The sequence below is a fragment of the Phragmites australis genome, chromosome 4, assembly GCF_958298935.1.
Source record: "Phragmites australis chromosome 4, lpPhrAust1.1, whole genome shotgun sequence".
NCBI lineage: Eukaryota > Viridiplantae > Streptophyta > Magnoliopsida > Poales > Poaceae > Phragmites > Phragmites australis.
The window spans coordinates 50029412-50057279 of NC_084924.1; the positions used below are offsets into that span (position 1 = coordinate 50029412).

The window sequence follows — 27868 nt, forward strand, 5'->3', positions numbered from 1 at the left end:
ATACCATAAAGAATGCCAAAAATCATAAGAGAACGTCATACACATTCACATTTAGTCCTCATATCCACGTACCTGATATCTAAATCCTTATTCAAAACATCTTGTATTTACAACATATTACAAATAACCTGCCAAGATGCATTTACTGACAACAAAGGTGTCATCAAATCCTATATTCCTACTAGGAATATGCCGGAGAGAGTGGATGTATTAAACAAAACTACTCAACTCCTAAATCTAAATAAGAGGGGGAGAAGTACAATCACAAAGGATAAGCCTCTTGCAAGCTACCACAAAAACAGAAGAATCTCTCCTCCAATACAGTAAATGTAAATCAACATCAAGTTGATAGACACCTTATGGATATTCACTATCCAAACGCCTATGGATGTTCAGCATCCAAATGCTCGGCACAAATGTGTACACAAATTCAGACGTTGGGTCATTTGAACACCCTAACTCCATTTGTTTTGGGAAATACACGGAGTTAAATGGGATAATATTTCCACAAACTATAGTAATTCCATAGAATCAAATAATACTAAAGACTACAAATTATCGACATAAATTTCTCCTCAAAATGGCCATACACCTTCAATTGGATTCTGACCAAAAGTCCTACGCAAAGTGCTTCAGCACTCAAATTGGTCAAACCAAAGGTGGTAATTAAGGATAATTGCTTTCGCTCAACAACACACTAATGGATTATCATTCCATAAAGTAGTGAAGTAGTGAAGCTTGTAGCACAAGGGTTCAAGTAGAGACCCGCATCAATTAATATGCTAGATACACCATGGTATGTGTGGAAAGTATGTTCCCATATTCAATATCATTGTCAGATCAAATGAATTGGATAGATTCAAACATATAAGTCCCTAATGGACTTCGTATTCTGAATCTAAATACAAATCGCAATATAAATTGTGTACAGCTTAAAGTCATTCTATGACTTCAAGCAGTTAAGTTGATTATCGTACAACTGACTAAATCAGTTCCTTCCATAAAAGGGTTACTCCAACCACAACGATTGCATACATGTGTTTATAATGAAATACCAATTAGATTTTGTATCATCTCCAAATCACACACTGAAAGTGTATCTATCCCTTATGTGTGGTTTTAGTAATTAATGACAATACCTATAAACTAATAATGATGGTGAGAATTGTTAGTAGGCTCTTCCATATGTGATACATGGATAAGGGATATGCATCAAGATGAATGAGCTCTAAGTGACGCTCGGGTAAGTTAATAAAAATATCTATAGACTAAAAATTATGTAGAGAATTGTTATTAGTTTATTCCATAGGAGATGCATAGGTAATGAAGCATGGATTCATTGAGAAATGCTATGAGTTTAAAGAATTGCATCAAAGTCATTGAGATCTTAGTGATGCTCATGAGAAGAAGGAAAAGCTCAAAGAAGAAGCTTGAAGCATGAAGGTTAAGTTACATTTGGAGATCAAGTAACTAAAGGTATGAAATTATCAATTAAGTTTTATAGACTAACCGATGTGCTTGGTACTTGAGAGTGAGTTGGGGTTAGGATCTATAAGAAGGCATAAGTTGAATTGAAATCATATATGTTAAGAGTGAAGAACAAGACTGGACTCCATATTTGATAAAGTAAATTTCTTAAATATGTCAAATACAAAGTGGTTTTCTATAGCAAGAAGGTGAAGGGCAAGCAAGACTCAGCTGCGATGGACTATCTGTGGTGAAGGGCAAGCAAATGGCTAGGCGTCGAAGGACCAAGGTGATGGTGAAGAGCGAGTGAAGGCTTTGCGCCAATAGACCATGTGATGCCATGGAAAGCTATGAATGATTCATATCAATCATATGAAGAATCAAGAAGAAATAGAGTAAAGATTATATGTAAGTTGGCAACCCTCAAGTTTTGAAAGAAAGAAGCGGTACTTGAAGGTATTCAAAGACTCAAATTGGTTCAAACAAATTTTACATTTGAATTTGAGTATAGGTATGCCGCACTATTAAGAGGGATACAATGTAAAGCTAATTGTCATGTCTTAGTGCTCAAGAGTTTCTAACCAAACCCAAGTGAGAGTTCTTTTTAGAAATCTAGAACGAAAAGTGTGGAAGTATTCGAATTGGGTTTTGGAGTGTTCCTAATTTTATCAAACATGTTTGAGATCATGAATTCAGTTGGGATGTGTAGCACTCTGAATAAGTTTTCTATAGAGTCTAAAATCATCAAAATCGGACTTTAGGATAAAAAATTATCGCCATTTTTTAGGGGTCAGCTGTGCTGAACTCGGATACTCCGGGTTGTCTGGAGTCTCCGGGTGAGGTTCCGAGTCGAGTGGTATGTTAGGGCCTTTTTGGTTTACTTTGGATACTCCGGATTGATCCGGAGATTCCGGGTCAGTACAAATAAGTGTTGTAACGGCTAGTTTTTAGGGGTTAGGTATTTATACCCCCTCATCCCCATCCTTTGGAGATGCTATAAGAGCATGAAAGAGAACATTTTTTAGAGCTAAAAGAACTCCTTCACACTTATTTTAGTAAGAGATTTGAGAAGAAAAGTGAGTTGGGTTAAGAGATTGAAAGATTGAGTGCAAATGAGCTAAAATTCATTATTGAGCACTTGAGCTCATCGGTAAGAAGTTTGTGAAGTATTTGTTACTCTTGAAGTTGAAGCCTCCTAGATGGCTAGACATTGCCCGGTGAGCTACCGTGCTTGTGGTGAGCCGCAGGAAAGTTTGTGAAGTTCTATCTCGCCTCCTCAAGAAAAGAGATAAAGCTAGTGGATCGAGAAAAGCGGTTGAAAGAGACCCCAGCTCTTTGAAGTTTCCTCAATGCAGACATAGGATTCATGGTGGTAAATTCGAACTTTGGGAAACAAATCTTTGTGTCTCCACTTCGGTTTTTTATTTTTGAGTTCTTACCCAATATTTGTGCATATTGCTTGATCTACTTGATCGTGTGAAATTGATTGTAGGTTCTTCGTGTATCTACTTGGAATCATCACTTGGAACATACGATTTCATTTTGGTTTGAGTTAGAACTCTTTAGCCGTACTTTAATTTCAGTTTTGAGAACATTCTGTAAAGAACCCGAAGGTTTCGGATTTAACCCAGAGACTCCGGATACTGTACAATCTGTTCTCAACCTGGATACTCCGGGTTGATCCGGATACTCTGGCTAACAGTGTTTTCAGGGTGTTTTAATTAATGCTTTCTTGCATATCTTTTGCTAGAATTGAATAATTTTTGTCATATAGAATTGTAACTTTCACACTTATTTAGGGTGATTGTACACTAGTTAAGCGTATCATATTTAGGTTTTTTATTTGTAAAAAATCTGTTAGTTTATATTTCACTGCAAGTTTAGCCCAACGGCAAAAGAGGACGAATTTTTTAGAAAAAGCATATCCTTCCCCTTCTAGGCGACATCATTGTCCTTTTACATACGACAAAGTATGTAATGATCTTATGACGGAATTTGAGATGAATGATTTGGTTAAAACCAAATTTCACTTAAATCTATAACTTGAGCATATTCCATCAGAAATATTTATCTATCAATTCACCAATATCCAAATGATATTGGAAAATCATATCTATCAAAACACTTATGGTCATTCAATCCCTAAATATGAATCAAGATCAGTTCATACATTGGGTCGACGATGAAAAGATATTGAACCTATAGTTCTATATCTTAGTGTCATCAAAGCACTTATGTATCTTGCAAATCGCAACAGGCCTGATATTGCATTTGTAGATAACTTGCTAACTTAAAGAGTGTGGCTCTAACAACGCTATTAGACGGAAGTCAAAGAAGGTATCCACATATATCTTTATAGTATCAAAGATCTAGATTTTTCTATCAGAAAAATCAATATATGGTCATTGTGGGATATCCAAATTTTAGCTATATAACTGATCCCTAGAACACTAGATCACATACTGATTTCATAGTGGTATAGCCATCTCGTAGGAGTCATCAAAGCCGATTCCAATGGCTACTTTCATCTATTATTCTGAAACATCACATACATGTGTATAACTTCACAGAATGATCAACCACATACAACGATCATGTGGTATTGGTTCCATTGAATCACCAACAATTATCTATAAAAATAATTCTACATGCATTGCTGAAATACAAACAAGTTATATAAAGAGCAATATAACCAAACATATTGCTCATAAATTATTCTATCCTCGTAACGGGAAGATAGAAATCTTGCAAACTAAATTATGTGATAACTTCACTGATTTATTCACTTAGTTCATACCAACTTTCACATTCCAAAAATATATTCACGGAATTGTTATGCAACGACTACAAAATTTGCAAGGCACAGGAGGAGTTGATCCCTGATTAATAACATGTTCATATTATATTAGACTATTTTATTTTATGAGTTTTTCCCATACAGTTTCTCATTTAAAGTTGTTAATAAGGTAATATTTACATAAGATCATAAGTCATATCTCTTTTTTTTTTTTCTTTCAAGGTTTTTAAAGAAGGTATCAAAAATATATATATTGTTCTCTAAACTCTCTTTTGCGTTTTTACTTTTAAAGATTTTCTTATATGAGTTTACAATAATACAATAATCAATATATATTGTACCCTCTTTTCTTTTTATTTTTTCACTAGGTTTAAAAGAAATTTTAACAACATATCACTATTATTCTCCTATTTTTCCAAAAGCTTTCACGGAGATTTTAATATGATCTATAGATCATAATTATTGTTCTATAAAATCACCAAAATAAGTCTTTCCTATTTAGATTTTTCATATAAGCTTACAATAAGACAATAACCAATATGTGTTATATCATTTTCTCCTTATATTTTTCTATTAAATTTTAAAGAAGATTTAATAACATATCAAAATATTATTTTCTTCTCACATTTTTCCATAGGGTTTTAAATGAGTTTTCAAAAAAATTACATTATAGATAATTGATCAAGTAAAAATGTTTAAAATAAATATCATGTGATCAATTAGTCAACTACAATAGTTATATCTATTAAAAAAAAATATCTTACTAATAGACATATCTTTTCATCATATATCTAAAGAATCAATACAAGAGTTCATTTTTCTCTATTCCACCGCTGTCTTTTGTCTCTGTTACAATCCTACTTGCAATAGTATGAAGGGTCTTCTCTGATGATTTGTCCGCCAGGTAAGGCACAATGTATTTCTTCATGTCACCTTTGGAGATGCCCAGGTGACCCCCTGCCACAGAGACAAATTTAACTCGCCCTGCTTCATCTAGTCTCCTCAAGCCAATCCAGTCTTCCACATACAGCTTTGTCTGCACACAAAAACACATATTGCTACCGTAAGGCACAAGCACACAGGGGCGCCTCAGAACTTCACCAAATCACATGTCATTCTAGCGCTCAGGCTGATTTATTGGGCTTGTTATAGCAAATAAACCAAAGTACCTTATAACTATGCTGTATATGCTTCAAAAGGCCGTATCCCCTGCCTGGCGGTTCTCTTAGCCTTAAGCCTAAACTACAAACATAGTGTTTGTCATAGGACACCAACTTCCAGCCTTATGGCTCATAACTCGTAACCTACAATAGCTAAACTACACTTTCAGCAAGTATTTTATTCTTACCAAAGCAACTTACGGCCAGGTCCGGTCCCAACAATCAATCGTTGCCTTTGGGAAAGACTAAATGAAACGGTAAAGTTGCTCAATCATATGCCAGAGAATTTTCTACCTTCTGAGGTGGTAGGACTGGATCAAAGGCTCCATCAGGGTAGTAACCAAACCAAGCTGTTTCCCGAGGTATCAAGACCACGTCATCCTTAAACTGCACAAAATGTAAGGACAAAACATTAGCCATATTCAAGATAGGTTAAGAGTATTTAAGTATAGTAGATATTATGATACAGATAGTATTGTCCTGTCGCATTATATTGCATTTTGCTTTGAACTATGGCTAGCTTGTTTGTTCTATATCATATCAAAAAACTTGGTATACAATAAAGATTTTGTCAGCTATTTCCCTCAACTCTTAACAGAGGGCAGAGCAGGTCACAAGTCACTAATCAGCAAATAGCAAAGGTGAATGTGCGGACAACCTGCTTAGTTTTACGATTCAGTAGTCAAGAATAACCTTTTGAGCTTTCACAGACTTAAATTCTAAAGTTCCCAGGAAAAAGCATTAAGGACCAACACGTCCATAGTGCTGTTGTAACTATACTAGTGTAATCTGGATACACCAGCATATACATAAGCCACGTTCAGTATATGGAAATAAGGTCAGCTGGTCAGGCTAAAACAACCAGACATAAATAACAGGAAGCTTAATTATTTCAGTATCCAGCTCTAAGTTAAGTATAAAAACATAAGACTTCAACAATCAGTCCCCATTGTGAATCTTCAAAATGAGAACGCAAGACCACATGCGTACCTTCGTCGCATATTCTATGTTCGAATTCTTTTGTTGTTTTTTGTGCACTATGAAATATTAGTACATTCTGAAACTTTCAAATATTTGAGAGCAATCACCCAACAGTACTCACTGCCCATCCACTTTATAGAATTGGCTCTGCCTACTTCTCGAAACAGGGAACACGGCAAGTACATTTCATGCCACCTCATACACAGGACACTAAATCAAAATCAATTTTGGACGATCTTAAGCTTACCATGATCAGTACCAAATTCTTTAAGCTGCTGAACCTTTCCTTGTAGGTAGCATTTCTTTCACCTGGAATTTCATTGTTAAGTTTTGGGAGAAACCTGCAGCTCTTCAAATAATCTGCCATATCCTGAAAAACAGTTTTGAGTTACAAAAACTTCATTCACCCGAACATTCTCGTCAAACACAGCACCAGTTTTACTTCCAGGAATCTGATTAACGATCAGTCAGTGTTTGTACATGATTTTTCATCTCCAGATTTGCGACCCCTACCAAACACAATAATTTTACCTACTTACAACATTCTGCAGACAGCAACAGAAAAAAAATAGAACATCAACGTAACACACTTACCACATGGTTACAAAATCTCAAATTAATCAATTATAAAATAAAATGACCAAACTATTAATTCAGATGTGCATTATGTAGCTAACTCTTTGTAGTCCTCATAAGCATCTTCACTGGTGCATGCAATTGATTAGTCAAACACAAGGTTATCCACAAGTCATCTCTACCACTGTCTCACTGGGAACAGCATATACAGTGAGTGGCCTGTAAATATGCTAGTGCACAATACCAGTAGACTGACCAGTACAGGAAGCAACTCAAAAGTTCAACGTCCATAAGTCCAACAATAGAGTAACATGTCAACCAAACAACAGAAAGTGCATTCCTCGTTATCAGAGATATAGCAAAAGGTACTACAATACTCACAGTTGGGATTTTGAGGTAACCACTAGGTGCAAGATGTGCCTGTAATTCACCATATCTCAAGTTATTCCAGAAAATCTCTAAATCTTTAAAAGTGTTCACCATTACAAACATACAGCTTGACTAAAGCAAAGATTTACAAACCTGCACATAGTCTGAGTAGATCTCCAATTTAATTAGAGCATCGACAATAACGCAGAAAATACCAGACTGCAAATAAACAGAGGTCAAGTCAATCATACAAGTTGACATAGAATATTTAAATATTAAATGAAATTAGTCTTAGCCAATACATTTTCTTTAATATTTACTAAGTGTATACTCCCTCAAGTCCAAAATAAGTGTTGTTTTGGGTTGCGTGCAGTCAACTGTTTCAAACTTTGACTAAAAATTACTTTTTATGTATTGAGTTTGGATACTTGAAAATGACATGGGTAAATTTTTTTTGAAAGGTACTTTCATAATAGTATACTTTTGTTATATTTTATCAATATATTACAACAAAAAGTAGTAGTCAAAAGTTATATTTTGGAGACCTTGTTGATGTCCAAAACGACACTTATTTCGGACTGGAGGGAGTATGTCATAGCAACAAATTCATTGCAAGAGTATTCAACCATCTATTTCTTAGACGAATTTGCTGGTATATTGTCGAACTATTAGTTGAAAACTTGACACAACAAACTACATATTACTTGGAGACAGTGAGATTAACTTACACCACAAAGTGGCACTGAAGCGGTACCAGCATGAGGACCACCGAGCGAAATGAAATTCTTGACCTGTTAGCAGCATCCAGATTCAAAACTTATTGCATGGAAGATTGATAATACTAGGCATATCTGAGGCCCGATTCCAAGGTAGGCATGATAAAAGAGGTCCAACCAAACCATCCCAGACTCCCCATTTTTGGGGAGAAAAATAGAATGGAAAAAAGCCTGGTGCAGCTAGCCATTTCAAATTTAACTGCATACAGGACAGTCTGACCACCAGCTGGCCTATATTAGGATGGCGGAGGCTAAATGAATAGAACTTGAATTGCATTCATTTTATTCCTATTTTAGGAAAACTCACCGGTGGCCCATCATCACAATACTCAACTACTGCTCGACCAATCAAGTTCCCCTGTAGATAGGACACAAAGAGGAGACATGGTTTAGTAGAATAGCTACACATTACAGCGAGAATTAACATAGTAGTCATGAACAATTAGCTAAGGAACTACTCTCTCCCTCTCTCCAGTCAGAAAGGAAGAGTTTCAAAGCGTCTGTGCAGTTAGTTTCTGTTGCAATATATTTGTGAAATCAAGTGAATCATAGCACTAGGAAAGTATTTATCGAATTGTCAGTGCAAACTAAAGCAAAAAAAAAAAGGTACAAAAGCATGTAAAGAAACCCGACAAGTGTTCTGTTTGTTTAAATGATACAGCAAAGGACAACAACATGATGTAGCAGTACAGGAAATATGAGATAGGCTGTGTATATAAAAGGAAGGAAAGGCCAAAGACCATAAACAAGAGAGCTGCATGTGAACATACCTGAGAAAGACCAACTATGTTATATCCGTTGTTGAGTTCTTTCATTTCCTTTACCTGGGAAATCAAAGTTCCAGCAACGATTAAATTTGACAACTCATCAAACAGCACAGGAAAAGCATCAATTTCCATAGTGATAAATCACCTTCTTGCAAATGATATCAGCCTGTTGATACGTAATGGGTAAACGTGTTAGCGAAATTTAGCAATATTTAACAACAAGAAAGAAAAGAAGAAATCATGTAACTAGTAGTTGAACTTGAACCTGTTGTTGAAGAGGCATGACCCAGGAGTCCCATGTTCCTCTGCCAACTTCTCTGAGGAAAAGCAAATTAAAGTAGGGACATCAGTCAGTTGTATAGTTGGGTATAGAGGTGTGGGAACAAGTCTTGCAAATTGAGTTGGGTTATAAGATTTTGCAATCTCCGAGCACACTATAACTATGAAGTAAGGAATTTGGGTGCAGAGAAAGGCAACCAGATTAATGAAGCAGTTACACTGGTTATGAATAAGGGAGGATTTGCAAAGAAAGGCAGGCTAATGAGAAGAAACTCGCAAAAAGAAAAGAAATAAAATGAGAAGAAGAAAACGGCCGATGGTTGTCTTGCCAAGGAAGGAAGGAAGGATTGAAGGAAGGATAAGAGAAGAAGAATACAACACAGGGAGGGTCAGGGGAGATAAGATGCATGCATGGAGAGGAGGAGAAAGAGAGCAGCAGTACAGTACAGGCAGTAGCCGTCGGTGGCAGACCATTCGGCGAGACGTTGGGTGAACTTGGCGACGCCATGGTTGGCGCACTGGTCCCCAATCCCTGCGATTTCAATTGCGATCAGCAACAATCTATCCAATCCAGTCCAACCCAATCCAAGAGGACAGCAGACCTTGATGAGTAACTAACCGTGCAGGACGATGAAGGGCAGGGCGGAGGCCTGCGCCGACGCCGCGAGGAGGGGAAGGAGGAGTGCGGCAGCGGCGGCGGAAAAGAGCCGCATCACGAATCACAAGGTGAGATGATGCCGGGTTCCGGCCGGGGAATCACAAGGTGAGGTAGCCTAGCTCGTCTTGCTGGGTTTTTTTCTTTTTGAGAGGGGAGGTCAAGGTCGTCTTGCTGTTGCGGACTTGGCGAGGAAAGCAAGCAGGAGAAGCCAGGACGAGGATTGGAGGAGGGCCCACATGTCAGTGACGGCGAGGAGGTGGCCCGACCTCACCTGACGATGAGCCCCGGAATAGAGACGTGTTGCTACATCTGCTAATTCTGAATAAGTAAGGATCCAGGCACTCAATAAACCAAAATAAATAAATAAAAACACATCTGAAAAATCATTTGGGGAGCTAGCAATCCATCTCCATTAATTTAATTTGTACAAAACAAATCACTTGCACACCATCACCGTACAAAGTCAAAGCCAAAAAAGGGTCAGACGAGACGACCACTACTCCAAAACCAGTAACAGTTGGTATACCACACCATTCTCCAACCACTGCTAAAAGTTTCTTGCTGCATATACATCACACACTTGACAATCTTCTCCTCAGGACAAGAATCTCTCCCATCACTATGCTATGCACGAAATTAAGCACAACCATGACATGTTGGTTAATTTGGCCTTCGCCACAATTACGTACACAATGTTATCACATTATACGCTATCTCTACAACAAGATGATAACAGCAACACCAATCAATCAAATCATCACACCCAACTAGCCACCTTCTAACAGTTTTGATCAGGCCAGACCCTCCCGGTCTACAAAGCAGACAGCAGAGCAGATCATACCAAAGCACCTGCCTCTGATTCTCCGCTGAAAACCCAAAAGGCAATGCTTACTATCAATTGAGAATGCAGGCAGTCGGTTAGAAGCTATCCCTGGCAGGAGTTAATGTCTTGTCTCTTGAAGATACAATGTCGCTGTTTGGCGTTGTTAGAAGGTGATCTAAATCATCCTCGTCACTTCCGTCAATAATTGACGCATTGGACCCCAACCCATCATCTGCAGCAATAGCATCTTACTAATCACAACTGAGACCCATCGAAAACAAATTACAAACCACTTCATTAGCATCATATGGAGAAAGTCTCCTCACACCTAGACTAAGCCTTCCCGCTATTGACTGGAATAAGATTCAACATGTCTAACCACTTGTAAACCTAGTACCAAGTAGGAATAATATAACAGCTGTTGCACTGCTATGTCTTGAATTACAATGGCTGTTTCACTGTTGTATCTCAAATTACCTTATCTCTAGACCAACGTTCTCAATTTCACTAGCATAGAAGAATTTTATCTTGATAGCTGGTCCCACATCTAAGGGTATATGGATGAAAGAGCGGTGCTAATCAGGGCATCATTTGATTCAGAGTAGCCAAGTAATTTACATTGGAAATTCATGTTGAGCAGGGCAGGATGGATGAAGCAGGACAACAAAAAATCTTATGTTGGAGAGTTTATACCCACAAAGGAGAAATGTCTCCACTATTTCAACTTGCAAGAAAAGAGGAGATATAATTATATAACTTTCTAAAATTCCTCGTTGGTTCATTATATTATGCCAAAGATGGAAAGAAAATAGATAATTTCTTAATAAATTCCAAGTTGTTTCAGTATCTTCAATGAAATGTAAGACCAGCTGAAGTAAAGATAAATTCATTTGTCTTCATTGAATTGAATACATTCACTTATGCAATGCACACACACACACACACACACACAGAGAGAGAGAGAGAGAGAGAGAGAGAGAGAGAGAGAGTACCAGAAAAGTCAGGATGTGCGGTTACATCTCTGACTGCTGAAACCTTGATGTTTTCAGGCAATACACAGTTGCAGAAAGAACCTGTGATTCCAACAGTGTAAAGCCAGCAATATTTCAGAATTGGCATCATCAGGGAGCAACAGCTTATGAGTCGGTTTTGTAAAAAAAATAACCTAATCTGGCGAGTCGATTCACCCATCCAGGAACTGGCTTTCCAGTCAAACGCTTGCAGACATCAGCTGTAAAATGGTTACAGTTCTTGACAATCAAATGATAAGTATCTCCATGATAATCCTCTGCAAGATCCTCTATGGAAGTGCGGACTTCTGAACGGGACATATCAGTTGTACCGACACACACTGAGCGTCTGAAGATAAAGCCAGGGCAGCTTTTTGGTTCTACTTCAAAGACTCCGCTGGTTGGGTATTCATGGGCTCCAAACCCATACTCCATGCCATGCACTGCCAAATATCATTTGGAATTGTTAAATGGTCAGTCAACTTACAAATATTTGCCCTGTGAACAGAAGAAACACAGCACATGATGATGGTATGAGCAGTTTGCGAAGAAAATCTTGTGCGTAAGACCTCAGAACACACTTGATGTGAATTTCTTTAGCTGACACGGAAAATTAAAAAAAAAATGCTCGAACTACTTTAGCTCCAAAAGGTACAAAAGTTGTGAAGTACAGAGGAGTTTGCAACCCCTTGCACTGGAGTAGCTCAAAAGGAGTATCAAACGAAGCAAGTAATACCAAATGTGCTATTGCTAGATAAGGGGGGAAAAACATGTTTAATTCTCCCAGAGGAAAAAAAGAAACATATTCAGTTCACATGGTAGGTGGGCTCGAGCATTGAGTGATGTTTGTCCGTTTCGCCTCGATCCATTGGACGCCCCATGCATAGGCTCAAGTCCAGTGGAGTCCATATAATTGGAAAGTAGAAAGCAATTCCCGGTGGCAACATTGCACAGCTCTTGCGGCCAAATAAATACATGTAGATTGTCCGAATTCGGTTGCCGCTGGAGAACCTAGGCATGGGCAAAGGCGCAGCTGTGCGTCTGAATTGAGTAGTTATTACTAGTAATAAGGGCAGGGGACAGAAATCCGTGATCTCCGAATCAGTCAGTCCGTGCACTCGAGTAGAACGAGTGTAGAGCAGGCATGGCGATGGAATGGTGGTAGGGTAGGGTACCTTCGATTCCGGAGTGGAAGACGCCGAGGCCGAACCAGTAGAGGTAGTGGTTGAGGGGGGAGATGTCGTAGATGTTGAGGTACACCTCCGCCGCCGTGGAATTGTTGTTGTTGTTGTTGTTGGAGGAGGAGGAGGAGCCTTGTTCTTGTTGGAGGTCCGGCTTTAAGGTGGTGGTGGCGGTGGCGCTGGATGTGGACGCGGAGGAGGACCAGGACGCCGGCAGTACTCGCATCCGCATGGCTCCCGCATGCATCAGACAGATCTGGGCAGGGGGCTGGGGATGGAGGGAGGAATCAATTGAGGAGGCAGTGCCTGCTTTACTCCGGCCGCCGCCTTGTTTCCTTTGAGCAGCGAAGGGAGCACCGGGAAGGGAGGAGATGAGAAAGGAGGCAGGCCACCCACGGGGAGGAAAGCAACGGGGTTGAGTGGGGATGGGATGGGTTGGGTTGGGTTGGGTTGGGAGGACAGACGTGCCTTCCTCGCTGTGACACGGTCGGTACGGTACAGTACACTGGATTACACGGTGTGTTATCTTTTTGTATTGCAGTCGTTGACCAAACAGAATTCAGTCAAACTTATTGCTCTACTAATTGTAATAGGTTACATACATCCTTAAAAAAAAGGTTACATACGTGTAAACTAGATTGTTAGGGACATGAGCCTTCATGCTCATCGTCCATATAAGAGGAACTCTACCCTCTTATATACAATGATCAATAAAGTAGAGTGATAGTATCCTAAATTTAGTGTCTTTTGTGTATTGTTCCATTAAATTCTTATTTGATTAGTGTGCCGTAACATGATTATTATAGCATGTTATCAGCACAAGAGTACTCGCTAATTAAGTATGTTATTGCATACTATTTTTGTTTTTAATTAAAATTTTAGGATGTCGCCTCCCTCGCCTTATAGAGTCGACAACGGTGCCGTGTAGGCCGCACCTCGCCTTGGCGAGGCTGCATGCCATTGCACTTGGCCAGCCGCAACCTTACCATGGCGAGGCTTGAGCGTCACCAACCGGAGTCGTTACCCTGCGCCTTATCGTAGGCGTGCGCGCGCCGCCAAGCAGGCCGTTGACCTTCATAACTTGGTGCATTGGACGATGAGTTGTGCACCGCCTTGGCCACCGCGTCGTCCCTGAGCTGACACTGCTACACAACATATGGGGGCAGGCCACCCCGCCACGCCACATCTATCTTGGAAGGACGACATGTTTTTCATTCTGGAAAGGTGTTTTCAATTTCAAAAATTATTCTTTGCTATGTATCAAGTATAATTTTTTCTATGCATATTTAAATAGTATAATTTTACGTTAATGTCTAATTTACCACTATGATATGACTTTGGAGCACCTTATATTAGTGCCAAATGTTACTGCATGTAACTATAGTTGCAACATCTTTATGTAAGCAACATGACCAAGACAAGTTGAGGCTTATATAGTGCTTGACTTTAATCCATTGAAGGTTAACAACTTCATATCTAAAAAAGAAATGTTGAAACACAATTAGTGACAAGTGGTTTATCTTATACCCTACATCCTTACAATGATGACAAGTGGCTTGGCCAAGAAATACACAACGAATTGCAACGATCTCCAACAAGGATTCTTGGGATGGAGACATATCATGATCTATGAAAGGTACTACATGAGATATTCAATATCTTGTTATGTAGAAATCCAAAGGGAAGATTCATAGTATGAGGGTATCATGACCATAAATCTTATGGATAAGTACATCTCTAGACCCTAAGAGGCTAGAGAAAGAAGTGTTCAAAACTCATATAACGTATTTTGTTCAACTAGCAGATAGATAATAGGCACGTGGAAGATATTCCAAGGATTCAATTTTGAACTAGGAGATGGTCTATATAAGTCATATTAGATAATGTCAAGGTCACAGCATCGGTGTATGCCTTTTTATCAGTGTGTGATTTTACTTAGACCTTAAAGATGCTATGTTTTACATTTTGTGCAATTCATTAAAGTAGATGATTAAAGTTTGAGTTTTTAATCTATCGTTGGCATGCTTTATATATTCATGATTTCAAAATCATTTATTTTTTGTAATTCTTTTTTGCACATAAGTAAATTACTGAAAATTGGTAGAAATTTTATTTATTGCTTAGGAAATAATTTTCTTGTTGTTTTAGATACAATTGTGATGCCTATATACTTATAGCATAATCTGTCAATAGCAAACATCTTTTCCTAGTTAATTGCATAGAATACCTTGGTATATATGACTAAAATATATTGGAAGAAATTTGTCATTAAATATTATTTAGATTATACACTCTGTATATACAGGTTCAAATTTTAGAAAAATGGATCTATATGATATTAGTGCTATATGGTCAAAGGAAGGCAATGGAATTTGGGATTCTCATATTAGCACTTTGGTTCCAAAACCACTTAATGGAAATTTGCCATATCTACCCTGCATGGTTCACACCAACAACAAGTACTTTCGAGTACGTATTATGCACTCGAATGGTTGACATGAATAGGGAGAGGAATCCGAGAAGCTCACAAATTTAAAGGGACTGCATATAATGATGAGTGATGATAAATAATACGAGAAACCTAAGGTTAATGGAAGTGATATTACCATGGGTAGTAGCCAACATATATAAACAATTCACATAAAAGTATTATTTGGGGCATTCCGAGTATATGAGATTTGTGCGGAACAATCTCATATTCCAAATAAAAAAATGACTTGGAGGATTATGTGGATCATAATAGATACTAATTTCCCATAAAGGATACTAAGAGTTGTACTCTTAAATCTAAAAAAGGCATATCAATTTTCACCAAATGACTTGGAAATGTTCTAAGGAGAACATTTACTACTTCTATGATCATAGGCATCGCATGGTCAATCTTTGATATTCTATTATTTCAATTATAATAGAACATATTTCTATTGATCATGTAAGTATGTAGCAATTAAGAGACTCTGATGTGTGGTCAGAAGCACTATGAGCACAATAGACTACATATTTTTCTATTGATCTAAAAGTGAATGTCCATTAAGATCGATTGAGATAATCTCGACTCGTTGAGGGGGAGAATCACTAATTCATTTTGATTTCCATGGTGATGGTTCAGCGAGGCCATAAAAATGCTCTTGTTAAGTGCACTTGGTCCAATAGCAATTATACTACTTAGGAGAGAAATTGCTACAACTTGTTGAGTTGTAACCCAATATCAGGATGACCGGATGCAATCCGTCTTATTGAATAAGATAAGGGCTCATAATGAAACCGTTAATTGGAGAATTTTGGGAACAAGTAGAGAGCATTGATGTGGTTCTAATAGGAGGTCTTAAATTGGCATAAACTACCCCCAATATAGATTGGGGGATAGCTGGCTCCATGTTAGAGTGATTATGCATGATGATGCATACAAAGTCTACATTGCATAGGTACTCCCTATGTCTAGTGCATGTGGTATATTTCACACTAAAACCACCACTACAATGTAGCATCATGGATTGCCATGATGGAGGATTTTGATACATTGTTTGATTGAAGAATTAGGCCCCTTCTAGACAACTTAGGCTTATGCATAAGTCAACTTAAGCTTAGTTGTCCACAGAAGCCCTAGGAAGCTCGACGTGCTGTTCTAAACGGCTTCTGATTGAGCTTATTGTCTGTGTAGTATGGTGAAAAGTTTGTATTATCTTCAGACTTGTTTTGTTTGTTATTTAATTTATAACATCATTATTTTAGACTATTTTTTACACAATTAAGCATTAAAATAAGAATATAAACTAGAAAATGCTAAATTATGATAATTTTGAAGCACCATGTCAGATAAGGGTAAGTTTGACTAGTTTTTCTTCCATTAGGCAAAGCCACAACCAACAATCACACATGTAGAAAACTCAATACACCATTTATTTTTAATGAAACAAAGGATTTTTATACACCAAGAAGAACATAACAAAATGTGATTTTATACAGTTAATTCCATTACAATGTTCCAGACCAAAATAAAATGTAAAATAGATCTAAATTAGTAAATTTCTTGTGCAAAAATCCTTGTACTTCGTCATTGGATCAACTGAACCTGCAAAGTAATTTTTCTTGTGCAAAAAATCTTTGTACTTCATTGTTTGATCAACTGAATTTGCATGCACTGTGAAAGGTGGTGGGGATATGTCTCAACAAAAAATAAGACAAGTTAGAACCTGTTGCAGAAAATAGCCATTGCTTGATCCATAAAGGAAAAAAATCATACCTATCAATTTCATGGTATGGTTCACTTGTTTGTTGCCAAACCATGGTTGTGGTCGAGCTTGTGGCAACAGTAGGTCTGTAGCATAAATTATTCAGCTATCATATAAGACTAGAGGTAATCTCACTGATTAAACAATTTGTATATGATTTTCATATGATAGAATCATCAATCATACCTATATAGATGTTCTAAAAGGAATTCTAAGACAATCCCAAAAAAAGGTAATTTAGAGATCTCAATAATTTGAATTATGCCATTGATGTAGTGAACATCTAGATGCAGTAATTCGTTCAACATTACCGACCGAATTATAAAGACATGATAACTTTTACTTTCATATAAATTCACCTTACTAGCATTTTATCAAACACCTTGGAGACATGGAAAACTCAGGAATCGCTTTGCTACACCAGTTCTATCAGGTATGTACAACAAATTCACCGATCGATAAAATCAAGGCAAAATCCATCATGTATCACACACAATTCATGGCAGCACGCACAATATATCGAATTCGATTCACCTATCTACATCTACATGGCTATCCATATGCGAACAAGGGGAGGGAGGAGATAATACCTCAAGGGAGCTAGTGCTCGTTGGGGAGGTGCAGGATGACATGAAGGGGGGACTAGGGAGGGTGATGCAAGCTAGGGGACCGCGTTGCCGACTAGAGGGAGAGGGCGGTGAGCTCATTCAGATCTGGTTGCAGTGAGGATAAGGAAGGCAGCGTGTCATTTATATCCACCTCCATGTTCCTAGCAGCCGCCAAAAGGAAGTCGCTGCCATCATCACCTCTGGATTTGAAGGAAGATGGTTGCGTGCGTGACCTCGTAAGAGGGGTGGGGTGGCACATGGATGGGGATGGGGCTAAGGTCGGGCAGAGCAGGGAGGGGGTGTGAGGGGAGTTTTTTCAAGTTTATATAAAGTGGCATTTTTTTTAAATATGACGAAGTGCCATGGTATTTTGGTCAGGAGGTGAGGTGGGATGGTGAGGAGCTCAGAAAGCCACATTTTTATATCTTTTTGCTACCAACAAGAATATGGATGGGCTTATAGCTTTCTGGGACCATAATGGGGGTATATGAATCTTCATGGGACCACTCAACCTTGCCTTCTAGATAGCTTATGGTTGCCTAGGACCATAAGCTAGGCCATTAGTTGTCTAGAAGGGGGCCTTAATCTTGATATTTGAAGGAGGATTAGTCCATAATCGGAATGTCACGATAATTTCAAAAATGAAAGTTTCTTTAGTCACTTGACTGCCATAAGCAAAGGTTATGAGCAGATACCAACATACTAGATAAGTTGAACCCATCTCAGTTTATACTCACACACATGATGTGAGAGTTTGCCGGATAACAAATGAGTTATTGTGCATAGTGTGGATATCTTAGGATTCATGCATACCCACTTATACAAAAGGACTTATAATATTTGAATAGTCTGTGGGGACGCTTGTGGATTTTTATCTACAATCTATGAGTACGTCTACGGATTTATGATTTGCTAACATAAAGTCAAGTGATTTAAAGATCACTATACAAACTCCAAATGATAGGATTAGTCTATCATGTGAAAGAGTTCACCAATTCATCCTACGGATGAATGCCCCAGCACTTTAGCACGCGCATTATATAAGGCTCAGACTACAAAATAACCAAGTATCTCTCATCTTTAGAAATGACGAAAGACCAGGTTAACAATCAGACATTTCTATGGACGTGGGAGATCATATCGACAAGCAACCTCTATAATTTCTTATGATTGTATTACGAGTACTCAATGACAAAGAGTAAATTGGATAAAAGAAATAGAGGATAAACCAATATCGCTTATTCTAATCAGCGTATTTGAAGATGATGGGTCATCATATGGTGGTATAATGCGATGGTTTATATGTATTACAAAGAATGAATGATTCTTCCAAATCGGATAAGATGATACTCTGCCACACTATATCTCTAGCAAATAGAATAAAACATTGAATGCAATAAATTGAACATTGATAGAGATCTAAGTTCTTATTGAGATAAGGATAATGGAATGCAACATGTACGTCATTTTGGATTATCTATATCCTTGTGAGTTTGTTTGTGGAGTCATTGGTTGATGTCAGTATAAACGTGACACTCATGTTAGTTAGACACAAGGATAGTGCAGAAGTAGATGTTTTACCTAAAAGAGGATAATATCTCATAGAAGTCGAGTGGGTATTAATCATGTCAATGGGAAACAAAGTGTGCAACTTGTATTATTGTAGCAACAATTGTATATAGATAATACATGAGTGGTTGCGCGCTAGAATAGGTTACATAGTTGTTGGAGACCCTGCATATGTGCACCCATTATGGTTCTGTGTCGAGTCGTTTAGAGTTTGGATGAGGTTCTGACATGCAATGGTTGGAGAAGGAATAGGTCATGAGATGTTTAAGAGCGGTGACTGAATTGGTCATTCCAACATTAATGAACCACTCTACATCAAGTCATTACACCTGCAAGAGCTTGCGGAAGAGACTTGATGAAATTAGCCTCATGAGCTCGATACACCATTGATCTGATAACCCTTGAGTGGATTATGCCTTATCTAGACCCAAGAAGTATTGGACTGAAGTCTCATGCTTATGTATTGCAAGCCGGCATAACAAAATGCAAGATATGATGTAAAACCATAGTATAAATTCTTTGAAGGAATTGGACATTGGTGGTCATATATATAAGGGTTTGGTAAAATAGTATAATCTCCACTATGTCAAATCATGGACCAGTAGTGCTCTATGATGGTATATTTGTTATATGGATGAGACCATGGAAGAACCATCGGGAGATAGGTTGCAAAAGCTAGACCAATTATCTAGTAATACTGAGGTATTGCAACCAATGTTCCCTATAATCATCATGGAGGAATGTATGATCTTGTATTGCATAAGATTAATAAATGACAAAAGTATAGGGTAAAAATGAAAAATGATACCGCTCATGGATTCTACAATCTCACGTTTATATGAGGACAGTGAGTTGTGAAAGCATAGTAACCTTTGTGAGAGTCATAAGGTCATTGCTTGCATCTATTTAAAAAGATGGCTATAAAGCAATAGAATGAGAAGGAGACTTTCATGGTTGTTGTCTTCAGGGGGAGCAAATATTGTATATGGATTCTGATGCATAAGACTTCATATCTTAGCACAAGAAAGATCTGGCGGGTTCAAACTCAATACCCTATAGCTCCAATGTTCAAGGGGAGAAACAAAGTCATTTTAAACTTTGGCCAAAGTTTATATGAAATTAGACCACATGATTGCCATGATCCACAAGGTCAAGTTAGAAGGATTGTAAGAGTTACAATCAAATATGGAAGTGTTAAATGTTATACTATTTCCCCCTTGGTTGAGTTTTGTGTCATTGGGTTTTTCCTCAACGCGGGTTTTTTAATGAGACAACATGAGCAATGATAAGATGCATAAGCTATGCACTATTTTCTCCTTACCGTTTCTTTCACTGGGTTTTCAGAACGAATTTTTGACAAGGCATGAGCATATGATATTGGTAAAGTGTCCAAGGGAGTGTTATAATATATGCCAATTTGATGGGCTACACATGTGGACACTTAACGTAAACAAGGCATTCGGGGGTATGTATCTTCAGCCCCATTAGTGGTAGGAAATTTAGTCACATATTGCTCATCCATGTAAAAGTAGTTTCAGCCACTATCACATACATGTATGGTGATCAGAAGATTATACACATCGGACAAATACATAGTGAGATGTGACTCGATCGGCTCAAGTCTACGCACCAGATAGTCTGGTGATAGAGTTCAAGATTACACCGAAACATCTGGTGTTCAAAATGAGTTTGAGTGGGATTTCAACGGCTAGTTTCTACTGTTGTACACGCTAGATGGTCCGATGTTTATACTGTTAATAGCGCAGAATCATCCGGTGTTCACAGTCTTTTTAAGCCATTGGAGCAATGTCTGGTTCATGGGTTATAGGCTATAAATATCCCTTCACTCGATCATTTGAGTGTGCTAGAGTCCAGGGAAGCTCATAGACATTTGAGAAGATATTCAAGCCACCAAAGTACTAAAAGCGATCGTCCAAGGTAATTAAGCCCAAGATTAGTAAGTTTTTAGTACTAATAGGCCTAGAGAGAGTTGTTGATGTCTAGAGAGGGGATCAATGAGTGATCCTAGCTTGTACCAAGTGGTACATCAGCACATTAGAGTCTTGGTGACTCACCGGCACTGTGAGCCTTGTGTGTAAGATCCGAATCTTAGGATCTCTTGTGCCACCTGTATCAGTCCCTAGATCAAGTAGCTGATATACACAGTATAACAGTTGTAATATCACAGACAGTATCGAACATAAGTACTAAGGTTATAGAGTAGAAAAGGTTACAAACCATAGCGTATATATTACAAACCTGGTCGAATCGCCAACAAAAGCACAGCGAAAAACAGAACCCAAACCACAGGCAGCTAGGGTGCGAACGCGACTCTAGAGACTACTCCTTAGTTCCGTCTTCACCTCTGGCGTTGGCGGGATCCGCCTCTTCATCTGAATGACAGCAAGAGTGAGCACGGAAGGCACTCAGCAAGCCCTAGGCTATTTCAAGTTGTTGATAGACGCATAATGGGTAATTCAAGGATAAGGCTTTACGGTTTAGTTTTATGCGTAAAGCGTTTTATGCAGGTATTCTATTGTATCACATATTATTGATAATAATTAGTTTAAAACCGGCTAACAAGCTTTATCTGGGGTTTTCGGTCCTAGGAAGGGCTACACCTCACTCCGTAATCCCTATTATCACATCTGGTGTACCTCTAGTATCATACAGCTTCTGGCGGAATGAGCCAGGAACCTCATCACACAGATATTTAGTCCACACACTCACTCATCAATACGCACGCACCCAGAGTCTAGTCATCAGGGTTACTGCCTTCACATGTCCATGACTGTGGACACAGCTATTCGAATAGATTTACACTGTACAGAGGTTGTATAATTTTACCCATGCGATATTGTCGGAGGGTGAACTCCTCAAGCGGGGATCCGGAGGGACCCCCTTTGAGATTTGGCCGGAGAGATGATTCTGAATCCGCTTCGTAGGTGAAATAAATGGGAGTAAATGAGATGCAGGTGGAATGGAATGATCGGACGCAGGAAGGAGTAAATGCTCAGGGGATTTTTAGACAGGTTCGGGCTGCACTGAGCGTAACACCCTACTCCTGTGTGTATGCTATAAATACTCTGAGAATGTCTCTCTGAGGATATGCTGTGTTACAAGAATATTTGTCCAAGTCTAGAGCTTCGTGCTCCCTGTTCTTCGAGACTCGTCAATGTGTTCCGTGCTTTGGTCATGTGTAGGACTTGATCGATCTCTGTTCTGGTCTGATCTGGTCCTCTTCCTTCTCCGGGGAGCCCGTCCCGCTTATATACCCGTCGAGGTGGTAGCGTGCCCAGAAAGGATGGCGCGAGTTCAAAGGCGTCATAAATGGAAAGCAACCATCATGGGCTGCTGCGTGAGGTGACGGGGAGGGTTGAAAACGTGCCCCGTCCGGTCTTGTTCGTCATCATTCTGCTTTTCAACGGGCGCTGCAGGGAGGGCCCACCGGGCAACCACCGAGCAGCCTGGCGTGCCCGCTCGGCCAGAGCAGGCCTGACACATCAGGGCGGCAGGCGGGGCACCTCGAGCTCTGCGATGTTATCCCGAGGCGCGCCGGATGATGCGCGATGGAATCTATGCATTAAATGTCCCCACACCTCCCTGCTAGACCGTGGCAGGGACTGACAGCAGACGTGGGGGGAGTGGTTGGAAGTGACAGGTCACGCGCCCTCTTAAATGCAGCATCGGGCCTTTCACCAGCTGACACTTCACCGTTGAGACCTTGTGGGGACCACCAGCGAAGGACTTCTCAGACCCTCGGGGAACTGTGAGTGCTCAGGGGCTACTGTTCGCAGCCCCGAGCACTTTCTCCTGGATATGCCCTCTCTTGGTCCTCAGGGAACCGAGTGCTCGGGGGCCACTATCTACGACCCCGAGCACTCTTTCCCGGAACTGACTGCTCGGGTCCTCGGGGAACCGGGTGCTCGAGGGCCACTGTTCGCAGCCCCGAGCACTCTCTCCCGGAGCTTGGCTTTTCTTGTTATTGGGGAACTTGGATGCTCAGAGACTACTGTGCATGGCCCCGAGCACCCTCTTCCCGGTACTTGGTCTTCTCGGGTCATCAGAGAACTCAGGTACTCGGGGATTACTGTTCATAGCCCCGAACACTCTCTCCCGGAACTTGGTCTTCTCGGACCTCGGGGAGATAACCCCCGAGGAAGGGAGCCACGTGGCACTCTACTGCCCTGGCCTCGGGACTCGGGGACCCCCGGTTCCTGTGTCACCGGTAGATATGCTCTACCTCCAACCGTTGCAAGCGAAGGAGCGAATCATACCGAGATCCTCCAAACACCTTTCCTGCTGTGCTTTTCTACAAGACACCGCAAGTGCCAGAGACCATGTTCAGAATACCAGATTGGCTATGCCGTCTCTCGAAATATTCAATAGACGACCAGATGGACAATTGGTTTCTCGCTGCTCCCCAGCCGCCTAGTATCATGCCCAACCCAGTCCGGTGAAAAAAGAGTCAAGTCCTGCCCATTTAGGATGCATGGTTGCACGGGGGTGGCTAAGCATGATGACGCAATGACTCGGTCCTTAATTGGTCAGAGCAGGTATCTTCTGGCAATAAACACCACAAAGGTGACTCAAGCCCCCAGGAGCATCCTCGTCCAGAGTACTACTCCATCTGCCCCCGCCAAAGAAGTTTTCACCCATTTTTACACATCTCCCACCATATCCCACACGATGTGAAGGATTTCACATCCATTACGGAATTCATAACCATCAAGGATTCATGGTATATGAGTTAATATTGATAACAGTAAATCTTATCTCCGAGGAGACGTGTTTTTAAAAGCGACGTCTCCGAGGAGACGTATTCCATCATAAGCATGCTAGATATCAAGGCATCATCCATCGTTAATATATTTAACAACATATATTCTTAGGGTGATATGTATTCTGGATGATGACATGTAAGGCATGACAGTGTTGATAGGATTAACTATTACAAGTAGTTTGAAAGAACATACAATATATAGCACATGTGATAATAAGTCCAGTTTTAGTTGATCATGTATATTATTTGAAAACCATAGGTTCAGTATGATCAAGGAGATAGGACTTGCCTTCTCTGAAGTTCTCTTCAGAGTCTTGGTTGTAGTCTTGTCTTCGCTCCTGATGCTTCCTGTGCAGCACTCGCAGAACTCTGGTTGCTCTGCAATTACAACTACGTCTTCACTCATGATGCTTCCTATGCAGCACTCGCAGAACTCTGGTTGCTCTGTAGTTACGACTACGATCAATAACGGCTATACTAGAAAAGAACCAATTAATACCAAATGAAAAAACAAATGAGCCCTAATGGACAACACAATGTGACAGATGAGTATATCTCAATTTTAGATGAATTTCGGCGAAAGAATCACCGAAATCGGAGCTAGAATGGAGAAGTTACGGCTCCCAGAAGTTTTAATCCAAATTAAATCAAAAAATACTAAATATCACTATTCATGAGTGGGACCCACCGAACAGTATCTGGGCCCACATGAACAATACTAGTTGGGCCGAGATGGGCCCAGATTGGGCTAAGTCCGGGCCTGGCTGCACAGTATTTGGCTACACAGTATTAGGTTGCACAGTACTAGGCTGCACAATGTTGGGCTACACAGTATTGGGTTGCATAGTACTGGGCTGCACAGAATTGGGCTGGCCTGCTGGGGTGCGGCCCTTAAATGGCTGGGTCGACCTGGCAGGCCGACGGTGCTCAGGCCAAGTCGTGGCCTAGTCGGCCAGACTGGGTCCCGGCTATTGGCTGGCCCACACGAGCGCGTGGTCTACGGCGATGGCTGGCGCAGTGCAAGCGGCGGAGGGGAGGGGCAGGAGCGGCTGGTGGTGAGAAATCTCACGACGGCGCGCTTCGGGGAAGCTCGTCGGCGTGGGATTCCGATGAGATTTCACAAGGGGAAATTGACGCCGAGCTACTTCGTAGAACGGTGAACGTAGCAAGGAGCACATCGACGGCGGCTGGCGACGAATTCGGTGCCAGTTGATGGCCGAAGGGGGGGGCACCAGCGTGGCCAAAAACCGGGCATCGTTCCCCTATACTGGGAGGCGCCAATCCGTTCCAAAGGAGGGTTCTACGGCTTCTAGACATCACGGTACGACAACCGGCGACACGAATGGGGGGTACTAACACACTGGTGGCGAAAGTCACACACATGGCGGCGCACGGCAACCGGCCAAGAGGGAGCTTGGGGGCATCTACACGCTATCTAGGAGGGGGCGTCAGGGGCTTGGGATGCTCCCCGAGCTCAGGGACGGCGAGGAGCGGGACGACGGCCGGTGATTCGTCGAAGAGGTGACGGTGGCGTTGATCGGCTGCTGGCGCGAGCGGGCTTCTGTCGAGCTTCTGGCGAACGGATGGCGGCCTAGGGACGGCGGAAGGGCCCTGAAGTTTCCTGGCAGCATGTGGCCGGAAGTTCGACGGTGGCAAGGTGTGAGAGCGTGGATGCGCGACGACGGCAATGGAGTGTGGGGAAAGGAGGGGAATAACTGCTATGGCGGCGCTATTTATAGCGGCAGAGGGAGCACGGGAGGGGGCGGTGTGTGCATGATGTCGGGCGGTCGTCGGTGGGCAGCGCGACGGTGAGGTGGTGGAGCGGCGCCCACCATTTTTCCCGCGGTGTGGGTGCTCTGCGCCGGCCACGCGCGAGCGGGGCGCAAAAGTCGTGCAAAGCCATGCCCTTGGGCTATGGGGAAGAGAGAGCAGAGGGGGGGGGGGGACGAGGAGGACGGTGGTTGGGGGAAAGGGCAGGTGGCTCGCCAGCATGGGCGCTCTACGTCAGCGAAGCACGGCGTCACGCTGGAGGAAGAAGGCAAACACGTGGGCGGGGCGTGGATGCGCGACACGTGGTCGGCTCAGTGCAGGCGGGGCGTGGACGCTGCCGGCGCACACGTTGCCGTTCGGTTGGGCTGGCCGATGTGCTGTTGTTCCAAGTGCGTGAAAAGAAGAGCGGGCCGCTGGCGGGCTGAAAGCAGAGAGAGCGGAGATTCGGCCCGAGAGTGAAAAAGAAAAGAAAAAGGATTAGGAATTAAATTCAAAGGAGAGATTTGAATTTGAATTTGACTTTGACTTTGGATTAGGACCAAATTAATTGGAAATTTCTGAATTATGAGGTGGAGATAAAACTCCGAGATTTGGGAACATGATTTGAATCAAAGGATTTAAATTTGAATTTGGACTTGGGATGGAAAGAATTTTAAGAAAGGATTTGACTTGAGAGATATTCAATTCAATTTACCACTAAAAAATGAATCAAAACTAAAAACCAAATGCGAATGAATCAACTTAAGGTAGGGATTACCTTAATATAAAATTTTGAGCTTTTTAGAACACTTAGCCAATTAATACCAGTATCAATACTCGCACATATACTTTTTTGATTTTATTTGGTTTTAATTTACTATAAATTTTTTAATTTGCACTAAATTTTGCTATTCAATTAATATACTAAATTCAGGATGTTACATTGTGGCTCATGCTTGTTGATCCTTCGACTTGATGTGGAGCGGTGGCAAGACTCTTGTATGGGGACACGAAGACCCTTAACTTTGTGGCTCAAGCTTTGAAGTGAAGATGACGGTAAGTGATCAGAAAAGAGGCTTGTAGTGAGACCTTATCTTGGTGGCTCAACCTACTTGAGGCCTAAGTGGCTCAAGGGCTATAACCGGATACCGTCCGGGAGCTATAGCCTAGGTGACTGCTCCAACGTGGACTCACGGTGACGTTTATACCATCGATACCACGAGATAAAAATCTCATGTGCCAAGTTTGCTCTCTCTACCATCTTTCCATTTCTACATTTACATACTTGCAATCTATGTTTGCTTGTTTACCTTCCTAGAATAGTTTGTTAGGATTGGCTATAGGTTGCAAATCTTTTTGAATGGTAGAGTAGACACACTAGATGAACCTAGAACATATTTGTATAGAAATTGATATAGATATATCTTATGATATTTTTAGAACCGATTAGTTTTAATATCCTAATTCACATCTCTCTTAGAACGTCACTGATCCCTACATTCTCACCCTAATATAAAGAGAGGATGGACAACGATCAATAAAGTGGAGTGGTACCGAGCTATATCATGTACCTTCTGTGTGTTGTTCCTTTAAATTCTTGTTTGATTAGTGCACGGTAACATGATTATTCCAATACTGACTCTTTACTTTATCTACTAGTTTGATTAGTATGCGGTAATATGATTCTTGTTTGATTAGTGTCTGTGCCTAGCTAGCCTAGTTGCAACTAGTACAATCAAATAGGCAATTTTGCCACATGACATTCATTAAGTAGTGTTTGATTGGTTGAACGAAATTGAATAGGATAGGATGATCTTGGATGGGATGACCTTGGATGGGATGATCCTGGATGATGTGGTACAGGTATGTTGTTTGGTTATATATATGAGATGGTACGGAAATATATTTAGTTGGATATATTATATAGTACGGAATGATACATGAATGTATTTAGTTGGATGAATGGGATGATACGAGAACGTGTTTAATTGTTAAAATTCATGTATAACTTAATTATTTCATAAAAATAATAATTTTTTATTTATTATTATCATATGAAATGATAAAAAAACATATAAATAAA

The 27868-nt window shown here is 40.5% G+C and overlaps 2 protein-coding genes across 5 annotated transcripts; both read right to left on the minus strand.

Moving 5' to 3' along the window:
* Positions 1 to 4945: 4945 nt before the first annotated feature.
* On the minus strand, positions 4946 to 11664 carry LOC133917157 (uncharacterized). Of its 4 annotated transcripts, none has more exons than XR_009909578.1 (13): positions 9792 to 10079; positions 9620 to 9704; positions 9159 to 9210; positions 9039 to 9059; positions 8897 to 8950; positions 8434 to 8484; positions 8079 to 8141; positions 7504 to 7569; positions 7363 to 7401; positions 6653 to 6775; positions 5719 to 5811; positions 5434 to 5501; positions 5163 to 5300 (listed from the first exon to the last, which is right to left on the minus strand). XR_009909578.1 is itself a non-coding variant. In XM_062361157.1 (12 exons), exons 1-12 carry the CDS (start codon positions 9883 to 9885, stop codon positions 5064 to 5066), a joined length of 978 nt encoding a protein of 325 aa, XP_062217141.1. In that variant the 5' UTR covers positions 9886 to 10079; the 3' UTR covers positions 4946 to 5063. The 4 variants fall into 4 exon arrangements, 2 of the variants coding, with proteins under 2 accessions (XP_062217141.1, XP_062217142.1); XR_009909577.1 differs by having other exon boundaries at positions 5434 to 5568; XM_062361157.1 differs by lacking the exon at positions 5434 to 5501 and having other exon boundaries at positions 4946 to 5300.
* LOC133917158 (deSI-like protein At4g17486) lies at positions 10207 to 13280 on the minus strand. The gene is made up of 4 exons (XM_062361159.1): positions 12839 to 13280; positions 11819 to 12106; positions 11646 to 11726; positions 10207 to 10885 (listed from the first exon to the last, which is right to left on the minus strand). The coding sequence occupies exons 1-4, from the start codon at positions 13089 to 13091 to the stop codon at positions 10749 to 10751; spliced, it is 759 nt and encodes a 252-aa protein (XP_062217143.1). The 5' UTR covers positions 13092 to 13280; the 3' UTR covers positions 10207 to 10748.
* Between the last annotated feature and the right edge of the window lie 14588 nt (positions 13281 to 27868).